General features: G+C 35.7%; 1 protein-coding gene across 1 annotated transcript; it reads right to left on the minus strand.

The window, feature by feature from the left end:
- Positions 1–49: 49 nt before the first annotated feature.
- LOC145232079 (glutamate receptor ionotropic, delta-2-like) lies at positions 50–10019 on the minus strand. Its single transcript, XM_080096585.1, has 21 exons — positions 9877–10019; positions 9554–9709; positions 9054–9163; positions 7251–7404; positions 6882–7114; positions 6510–6667; positions 6271–6355; positions 5661–5822; positions 5381–5494; positions 4974–5060; positions 4704–4901; positions 4211–4374; positions 4083–4140; positions 3910–4015; positions 3346–3563; positions 2771–2924; positions 2470–2590; positions 2291–2411; positions 1793–1915; positions 1569–1690; positions 50–1251 (listed from the first exon to the last, which is right to left on the minus strand). Exons 1-21 carry the CDS (start codon positions 9953–9955, stop codon positions 939–941), a joined length of 3036 nt encoding a protein of 1011 aa, XP_079952711.1. The 5' UTR covers positions 9956–10019; the 3' UTR covers positions 50–938.
- Between the last annotated feature and the right edge of the window lie 666 nt (positions 10020–10685).

Raw genomic sequence — 10685 nt, forward strand, 5'->3', positions numbered from 1 at the left:
GCGTCAATCTTTTCTAAATTCATTCAATGCATAAAGTACGTCTCTTTAACAGTTCGGTTTCAGAACAATTATTTATTTTAAATATGAAAAAAACTGTGTTAACAAACTATGTGTGCGTTTAATTATAATCGAACAAAAAATAGAAACGTAACCATCCAACCAACTCTAGAACAGAAACATACTGATTTATTATCATGATATTTCAGCAAATAACGACTTGACGCGAAAAAAGATGGCAACAATGACCCTAATTCTTATAATACGGCGAGTCTTTCTTTGCAATGATTAGCGGGCTTTTAATCGCAGTCACAAACATCGCATTATTAGATGAAATACCGGGTCAGTTATTTGAACTTACGCCACTTAACATCCTGTCAGATTTCCTGATAGTATCTACAACGCGAAAGAGTACGTTACTAATAAAAGCAGACCATATACAAAAGCTATTTCAGTGTGCCTTTTTAAAGTTTGTTCATCACGCAGATAATGGGTTTCGTAATGGGTTATCACATTTGTCTTGTCATAGATTATGGTCACGATAACATGCATCATTAGAGGACAATAAAATATTTGCCCACACTTTAAAAATAAAACAAAACTTGTGACAATATGTATATACATAGGAAAGATACGTTTCACAAAACCACTGTTTATTAGGAAAGTAGCAGAGCATAATTTACAGCAAAGTTAACGGTTACATGAAATTCACGACAGGCCGACAGCATATCATTTTTACACAATCGACAAACAATGGGCAAAGACGCCACTTGCCACCCAAGGGTTCCGCTATGGGCCGTCCTTTAAATTAAGTCCGTTAGAGTGCTTATAGTCTCCTATCAACTACTGAATATGCTACACTACAGTTTTTGTTAAATGACAATCCCGAAAATAACATTGAAAACATCACAATGGTTCTAAACAGTTACTGTAATTTTAAATCAGACTTCACTTTTCTTAAAAATAGATGGCAAAGTGTGACTGGTAAATATATCGTCGCTGTTATTTTCACTAATAGATGCCAGTAGGTTGGATGAAGATGTCCCTCTTGGACGTCGGTGTCTGTAATGTTGCGAACAGGGACTTAAACCGTTTGCAAAACGTTGATCGGAAGCAAGACGTGGTGCAGGGCAGTAAACTTTTTCAAACATTGCAGGGAGACCACTGTTGTCTACATCAGTTTGGCTGCGAGAGATCATCAAATTATCTTCTTGCTTTGTATTTTCATTGTTTGCAGCGGTTGTGTCCGAGTTCCTGGGGGAAAAACACGGTAAATATGGGTTTCGAACAACAGAAATCGGGAGTTTCCTAATAGAACATCTTTTTGGAGAATAAAAGAACAAAAAATATGTTTTAAATAGTATGTTTTGCCTGACAAGTTTGGTTATATAGTGCTTTTAGAATTATGGCAGAAAATATAAGGAACAGAATGATATATCGGCGAAAATTGTGTACCAGGTAATAAACGCAAACACATGCTGTTTTGTTGTTTTTGTGTCACATAATCATCGACAATAAACGCTGAACGAAAATGAAAAAAATTAGGACAAAATAAGTTGACTTCGGTATACCAATCATTTTCTTTTTCCTTAACAGCTGTCAGATATTCAACAAGCTGTTGAAGTAGCTCTTTTTTATTCAGTGTAACATGAATGTCATTTTTCTTTTGTCCCTTTTCGATTTCATTCTGCCTCTGTAACCAAACATGAACATTTAAATTAATTTGAATAAATATCTTTTAAAGTTTATGACACTTAAAATAAATCATAAAAATGCATGTCAGAGGACATTTTACCAATGTTTTTGCGGTAGGTGGATAGTCCTTTCCATTAAAAACATGAAACACTATTTCCCCGATTGCAAAGATCCAAGCCAATGTCAACCCACCAGCGAGAACAAAAAATATCCCAGTAAACGTCTAAAAATAATGATGATTTGTCGACTTACAGCCATGCAGCATGCAATTCTGTGTGCTTAAACTGTACTGCCTAATATAGGCATATATAGACAAAAATGTTCGGGTCCAGATCGTATTAAGTAATTATTTTTTTAATTTGGGACTAAGGTTTGGGCTTACAACTTTGTAACAGTTAAAAAATGAGGTTTAAATACTTTAAGATGGGACAAGGTGGTTTGTTTTACTAAGAAATACTATCACACAAGAAAAACAACATTCACTGAAATCTTATGTAACGAGGGGTTAAAAACCCTTTAAAAGCATTTCTCAGATGAAACGTTACTCATCACCCAACGTAATACAGTACAAATAAGACAATGTAAAGTTTGAGTTTACCTTCAATGTTAATTCTTCACCGCTTGCAGGAGGAAGTTTATTCGCCGAGCACTTTCCAGATTTAGGCCACCACTTTCGGCGTAAGGTTTCAATCTCACCCGAATCTTGCAGTTTTAAAATTCTAACGTTGAAGAGGTAATGGTTACGGTGTAAAGTAAATGTATTTAAATGTGTATTACCCCAATGATAGAGGATCACGGTACGGACTTCCATGCTGAATAGCAAATCCATATCCTTTGTTGTAGATTGAATCACCCACCGTGGTAAGCATACAAGATTGGTGGTTGATAACTTCATGCTCTGCATGAAGTATATGATTTTAAAGTTTTTTCCAGGGGAACGTGTATGTGTTTTTGAGGATGTTTTCAATTTCTTTATAATGCATGGTTTAAGCGGCTTGACAGCCAGAAGCAGGGTTTTGGCATTAAATCTGACTTAATACCCTTTTAGTTTCTCAGGGTTTTGCCTTTTCAACTTTACCAATAACTGAAACGTCCCAAAGAAATGCAAATTGTCCAGATTCTGCTCGTTCAAATCCCTCCTTGGCAACCGATAATTGATTTGTAGAGTCGTTGACCATTCGCGACATTTTGTTGTAAAAAGAGGAGGAATCACTTGATTCTTCAGCTTTTCTCTGCAATAAATCTCAGAAGTTAACCAATGATACTAAAGTTATAGTTACTCCACGGTTAAAAACTGTGAAAATAGTCGCTGAATTCTGTTTTTCAAAACATGTTTTTTTGGTAAACCACCAAGCCAGTAAATGATGTGCTGCAGACAGTGCACACTGTTTCGAGCAATAAGGTTTCATCAGTGTAGCTGGTGACGAGAGATAAGCCGTTTTAGAAAAAGTGTGCATTCTGTCTGCAGCTTATGATTTTTTTTAATTTAAACTTTGGATAAAATACGGTTTTGTGACGACGCCAGTGATAGAAAAAAAATTAAGTGTTTATCCCAACACAAATAGGTAATTGTGTGATGGCGCATGAATTTAAATTAAAATCAAGTGCAGCGTTGGGTGCCAAGGTTGTTGTAAATTATTTTAATTTGATTACCATAATAAAATTGTAAATGCTTGTTCCGGACACTGTTCCATATTTTATATCGGTTTGTTTCACAAGATCATGAAAAGATCGAATTGGCAAATCCATCCTTTTTACAGTGAGAAAAGCTGCCAGGTTTGCTGTGTACGTTGATATAACAATCAGCGTAAAAAGCCACCATGATCCCATTATTATACGTCCAGGTACTGTAATTTTTTGCAGTTCTGATCCTGTCAAAAGGGTAAACACAAGAACACAGGTATTACGCAGGTATATTTTGCCTAGCATATAAGTTATTACATTATTCCGCGACAAAAAAATGTAACAATTAAAAAAAATAATCTAAAAAAGTTTGTAACAATTAAAAAAAAGAATCTATGGAACGTTGTTTCTCTCATTTTTACAAATCCTGTTAATGCTCACAAAACGTTCTAATCAAAATCGTGATACAGACATATTTCTAGCCTATTGCTGCTATACAAATAAAATTAAAAATTCAAACAAAAGTGGATTAGGCACGTTAATTGGTAGTTGAAAACCTGTTTCAATAATTTCCGTTAAAAAGCAAATCTATACCTTGCTGCATAAACGATCCACAAGCAAACCAAAATACTGCACTCAAACTGATGTGATCCTTTTTGTCAGCGCCGCTGTCCCAGGGTTTAACCCTATTGGGGCTAATCTGCATGTAATAACATTTACGGTTTTAGGGTTACTGCAAATTTATAAGGTAGTATTTCGTAACATACCTGATTTAAAATGTAGATGAATACCACCACCAACACAAAAGCACACATGATACAAAACCTACAATGAAATAAGTAGAAATCGGTGGTCGCACTGAAAATGTTGCACATCGTTTTGAAAAAATGCTCACCATACACTGGAATGAAACGGGGCAACAAACGAAAAAAAATCGGCGGTTTGGTGAGGTCGTTTTAACACAATTCCAACTGAATAATCCATAAATCGTTTTGGAAAGTCCACAACGGATTCTCGGTCGGCAGTAATCGTCATTGCCGCAACTGCGATGTCGGCTTTCTGATAAGATTTGTTTGGAGTTCATAAAACCAGACGCCGAATTTCGAACATAAATTATACACTGTATATATACACTGTTTTAAACTTATAGTTCAATTTCTTTACATAAATTTGGTTGCATCTTTGGTTATAAATTCAGTACAATAAATATGACAGTTATAACTATTTACGTTTGTTCGAAAAGAACAAACGAAAGGTATGTGTGCTATATCAAAAGGTATGTGTGCTAAAGTTTAACAGGCCGTTCACAACTGTTAAATTATATGACGTTTGATTTTACGTTGATATTGTGTTTATAAGTGCAAAACTAACAATTTTGTCTTATATACCCCATGCATAACGTCGCCAACAAGACCATTCCACGCTCCGTCTGCAAGTCGTTCACCATATTTTTGATCCTTAACCTCATAGATTTCGTATTTGAATCCCACTAGTTTAGACAAAGCATCTATAAGTTCGATGGCAAACCCGTCATAGTGAAGCACTTCACCATTCTCGGAACGTTGTATCGTCACAAATGGAGCTTCCTAAACAAAAAATCATTGCGTAATTATCTTGACAACGGCGATAAAAAAATTGGTAAAAGGAAAAAAACTTGCCTCGATAGTTGCGATACGAAGTGTAACATTGATGTCTTTTGAAACGTTTTGGAAACTGTTGCTTGTATTTGGATTCCAAATGTATTTCTGAAAAATCAAACATTGAAGTTGGATAATCTCATTTGTCAAACGGTCATAAATTAAAGAGCACTGAAAATCTGGAAAGATGCACACAACACAGAGTTATCAGTGGGTTTGAACCCGGGCCAAACCCGTTTTTTTAAAGAGGCCTATTTAGTTTTCTATAGTCATAAATACCGCACAAATGACCAAGTGTAAAGTCAGGCCCGAATTAATCCGAAGATTTTTTGTTCATATGCCCGGACTGGATTCCATCCCAGGCCCAAACCACAATGTCAGGTTCGAACTTAAACTCTATCAAAACAGTATTTTTAAGAATGGCGTACCCGTACAAAATTCTTATTTTTTCCATTTTCTTTTTGAATAATTGCAAAATTTGCATCTAAATTGGTACCAGTTCCACTTAGGTTTGTTTTTGATAATATGCCGCCAGTTTGAACCTGAAAATAAAGTGATCGTTCAGTTGCAAAAATGTGAATTTCAGTTTAATTTGCTCATATGTTAGTTATACACGTTTTAAATCATCTATTCATTTTGAGGAATTTTGGGCTGTATCTTTTTAAGCTAATGTATCTTAATCTTAAGACTTAAGCTAACAATACTTACTTTTTTAATGTATTTTAATAACGATTTGCCACCAGGCCAAAACTGCCTCTGCCCTGCATTGCAGCTCAGAGAAGATGGACTAAAGTAGTTTCCATCAATAAAAGCCCGAGCTAGAACTCTGCCCACATGGCTGATGCCGTCGTACACATAAAATGCCTCGATCTGCACGACAGTTTGTATCATTTTAGGAAAATATTTGGATTTTAAATAAAGATTCAGTGATGATAACATTGATTACGTCTGAAATTCTCTACATACGTTTTTTTTTAAGACGGGCTAGAACAAAAATGATAAACTTTTTTGAAACAAAAACCTCAGCACATAACTTGTATGCTGGGGTAAAGCAGGGGTCGGCAACCTTTTTTGATGCGGACCTTTTTTTAAACTGAAATTTTATCGTGGACCGGCGTACAAAATAACTACAAATATTTAGCAAAAAAACACTTAAATTAGTTTATCATCCCCGGGATACATGGGCAAAAAGTTTCGATTTAGTTCAATATGTTTTTGTGGTCAAGTTGTAATCAAAGTTGTTCTACTACACTTTTTAAAAACAGGAGTCATTTTGGCAAAGAATAAATTTATTTGCTAACAAATCAATGTTTCAAACCGGTATGTCAGATGCTGAAACTCTGCGTTCCGGGCAAGTTGAACATCTTTCTTTGTTTAAATCGTCATTCCACGCCTTGACGAATCTTCAAAAACAAATTTTACAAATTACATCATGTTCGGTAAACAGCAATAGTCATTTTTTCTTATGTATGATTTAATTGCTTTCGACCATACTAAATGTGCGTATAGGCTATTTAATGACTAACTTAATTGTAAATGGCATATACGATGACAAACCTTTTCACAATCTTCATATTTTCAGGTACGTATTGACTTATTACTGTGACCTTGGAAGTCGTTGATGATTCGAGGTACCGCAAGTCTTCTGCTAAAATGAATTCTCCCGCAACGATCCATTGAACATTAAGACTCTCGGCAAGTGTAAGCGCATGTAACTACAAACACACTATTAACGTTTTAAGTTTTTAACACAAAACACTTGTCACTGGAGTGCTTGTTTTACTTCTTGCTGGCCTGTTTTTTTTGCGGTAACTGCTGAGTAGCCTACATTGGTCAGTATACATTAAAACTGACGCGTTGATTAACATAACATACCGTCAAGTAACATAATACGAGATTGGTTTGATGTTTATTTAAAAGGAAACTTACCATGGGTATCAACTTCATGACAATGTCAGCTTTGGTAAACAGAACAACAGTTCTTAACTGTACCACGTGATTTGTATGAAGTAAATTGGCCAAATAGGAAGCTGCCTGATGAAATCTTTCATCACCTTCGTTATCTGGGTTTCTATCCAAACGCACAAAAAGATTCGCTGGAAAGCGTGAGTTTTTACTTCTCTGCGACACCAAATATGTTAAATCTTGTACAAACGATGCATCTGTAAGAAAAAATGATACTTTTGAAATATTTTACCCTGATCATTTTGGGTCTTGTGATTGTTTTTATTTTATTTTACCTTTAACCAAAACAAATAGATTTATGTTTAAAAAACATCCTTTTTTGATTTTTTTCACCTCGGTCGTTCTCGTACACCATAACAAAGTTTCTGATTTTAGAAGCTTGCATGAACTCGTCTACTGCATTTGCAATGATGTTGGTATCGGGTTGAGTCGAAAAACTGTAACTTTCTCCGCGCGAAGGCGATCGGCAAGATTTGCTGTCCACAACCTGCATAATTGAAACGTAATTAAATTTAACGAATCGATTCAAAGACTTTTGTATACACAGTTATGCCTATATACCAGGGGTCACCAAACTACGGCCCGCGGGCCGGATCCGGCCCGAGAGGTTATTTCATCCGCCCCCCGACCACATTTTTTCGTTTGCCAAATCGTATTGATAACTTTGTAACATTCAAAAATAAATCTACTCCTCACAAAAGTTTTCCTGTCGCGACATGTAGAATAATATTACCTAGTTTTATAAGATTACAACGCCCAGGATTAATCCAAAGCCAGTGTGTTACGTCACAGACTAAACTACAAGTGTCGATTGTGCCCAAACAATTGCATTTTTGTTACTTGTGCTGCAATATACAAGCGTGGCTTCAGGGCTACTCAATTAGTTTTGCAAAAGGGCCAGATGGTAGGCCTACCATATTTTCATCAACAAAAAGGAGGACATTTGTGCCCAAGAAAATAAAAGCACTAGATATTTGACGAATTCCACGCAGTCGATTATTAAAGGCCAATTTGGATGAAGTTAAACTTACTATGAAATAAATTGTTCATTACAATAACAATGACAACAACTCACACTCTTTGGCCGTTTTTAAAGGTACAATTGTTATTTCAATATTCAGTAAATACAGAACATTAAAAAAGGAGGACATTTGGGCATTTTTTATTGTCTCTGGAGGACAACTTGCTTTTCGTTAAAAAGGAGGACATGTCCTCCAAAACGAGGACATATGGTAGGCCTACCAGATGGAGAGGGTAAGAATTACTAATGGTCCGGACACTTCTGTAAAAATGCAAATACAAGAGATCTTAGCCGGGTTGGGTTATAGCTAATGGCGAGAATCGCGGTCCAAGATGAAAGCTTAAATGAGGCACTAAACCCGAATTTACTCCTTGCGAGAGTATGTTGGTCATACAGAATACATTTTTTTTCATTTTCTTCAAATTCAGTTTATTAAATCACAAATACAATTGTGCGCAAACAATCGTCCCTTTGTTAATTGTATAGTGGAATAATCGACCATTTTTTTCGTCACAGTCGGACAATCTGAGCTCACATTAGATTTTGGAAACACTTTTGACTTCTTAGTTTGGGCTTTTCAGGCGCAACTAGATGATATGTGTATGTTAGATAAACCTGCATTTGAATTTTAATGCAGACAAACATGCAGACACTATATATAAGCTATTGCTGCCAGGCATAGTATCAAGTTTAAAGAGCTCTTCTGGCAAATGTGATTTTCAAATCACATTTGCCAGAAGAGCTCTTTAAACTTGATGCAGACACTATGGCGGCCGTTCCATGGTGAAACATGGATATATGCCATGAGGCCGTCATTGCGAAAAGCTAGTGCAGTGATGTGTTGCCGCAGCCATAATTGGTTCTCCAACTTAAATTGTTTTCAGAGAAACAACAAGTGTTGTCATAACTTTTTGATAATAATAATAATATTTGGTTTATAAATGATTTTTCGCTTTTTATGTTAAACAAAGTGTTTTTTTGTACTTACTATGAGTATTATTTGCTTATTTAACAAAAATGCTGTGGTCGTTAATAAATGGATAAAAACGACTAAAGCTAACGAAAGATATATCGCTAAATATATATGCAATAATTCTTGTTGTGTATTCACTTACGTTCAACAGCGGTATGTGAGTATTCTCCGATAGCGATTGAAGTGTGATTGAAATTGGGCATGGCACCACAGCTACCAACATATTCATCCCAATGCCAAGCAAATCACACGCTACAAAATAAGAAAACGTAGAAAATGTGAAAAGGTAAAATATTCAATTTTTTTTTTAAGAAGAACTTTAATTAGTTTTACAGTAGCCTAGAACCCACTTTACCGTATCCGTTTTCCTGTGTGTATTTATTGGCACATAAATTTACTGTCCGTTAGTAAACTTTGTGCACTGCAGCTTGTTTCTAATTGCTTTGATTAAGAGTAAGAAAACCCACGAAGGAAAACATATTTGTTAAGAACCAAAATACTCCAAACTGCCGCAATACATGACATGAACCAAAATAGCCTATATGGAATCAGATTGAAATAAATTACGAAAATAAACAAATACATTATCCTGACGGATAACCGCTATTCTGTTTTATTCCGTTACGTCATTAAACAACTTACCGTGTCCTAATGCGTTCATAGCATCGTTGTTGGAAATATTTTTTTCAACAACATTCAACATTGCCCCACGTAACATCCAGTCTTCCCGATTTATATCATTTACTGCTATTTTTAGCGCTCTTCTTGTCACTGTGTCGTCGCTTAAGAACAAGGCGCCTTAAAAAACAACTTGTGTCAAAATTAGTAGCCTATTGTTTTTCATGTTACGTCATATATAAACCAAGTAGCCCAACTTAAAACTAGTTAGCGTTACATGGACTATGCTATATGTGAACATTACACTTAGATCCAGTTAGTAGTATAACCGTACTTTTGCAACTTACCGATTCGTACCAAAGATGTCGGTTGATTTGTCGCATCAGCCACAAAAGCGGAAAGAGCAGCAAACAACAGCAAATACATTTTCCAAAATTCTTTAATTCTAACTATATAGGCAGAAAATCACAATAACTACATTTTAAAATCTATTTATCAGGTTGTCTAACCAATTCTGCTATTTTACACAAGCCCACCCCTGCGTCTTACACCTGCTGCCATCCACAGCTCGGCTACTTATGATCCTAGGATCACTTTTACGAAACAAGTGCGTGATCCAAAACATTGAGGTGACGTTTGAAATTAGATTAAGTATTATCAAGGGGCAAATTTTCGTGTTTCTGGCCCTAAAAGCTTTCAGTCTTGTTTGCGAAAATTAAAACATGTCTCGGTATATTTATGGTTGGCTTTCGAAATCCATAAAGCTGTCACATCTGATTACTGCAACGAACGTTCCAGAACTGGGGCCAAAAACGTATCTACACTTCAAGATATTGCCAAAGGACATCGTTGTTTTATTTGACCACATCGCAAAAATAAAATCGAAGTTTTTCATTTGGGTTGTGTTTTATACTTCGAATATCTTGCAACAATCGCAGTCTGACAGCTTCATGCAATATGTATGAACGGAACGAGACGCGTCGCCTTGACACAACTGCGAAATGAGCTGTGAATTAAACAAAAGAAAATCAAAGCTGTCAGGACTATGTTAAGAATATCATTACATGTCAACTCACGAAACGTAATGGATTTTGTTTTGCCGGGGTCGTTTTATTACTGCTAAAACATTCGAAGCAGACTTACAAATAAATCGAAT

Source organism: Phallusia mammillata, chromosome 6 (genome assembly GCF_965637545.1).
Source record: "Phallusia mammillata chromosome 6, kaPhaMamm4.hap1.1, whole genome shotgun sequence".
NCBI lineage: Eukaryota > Metazoa > Chordata > Ascidiacea > Phlebobranchia > Ascidiidae > Phallusia > Phallusia mammillata.

Bases quoted from the DNA above. Each gene is read 5' to 3' on its own strand.
- LOC145232079 (XM_080096585.1), bottom strand. From the start codon at position 9,955: ATGTATTTGCTGTTGTTTGCTGCTCTTTCCGCTTTTGTGGCTGATGCG. The intron at 9,710-9,876 runs GTAAGTTGCAAA...TTGTTTTTTAAG, and splicing joins GACATCTTTGGTACGAATCG to GCGCCTTGTTCTTAAGCGAC. The intron at 1,916-2,290 runs GTAAACTCAAAC...CATTATTTTTAG, and splicing joins GTGAAGAATTAACATTGAAG to ACGTTTACTGGGATATTTTT.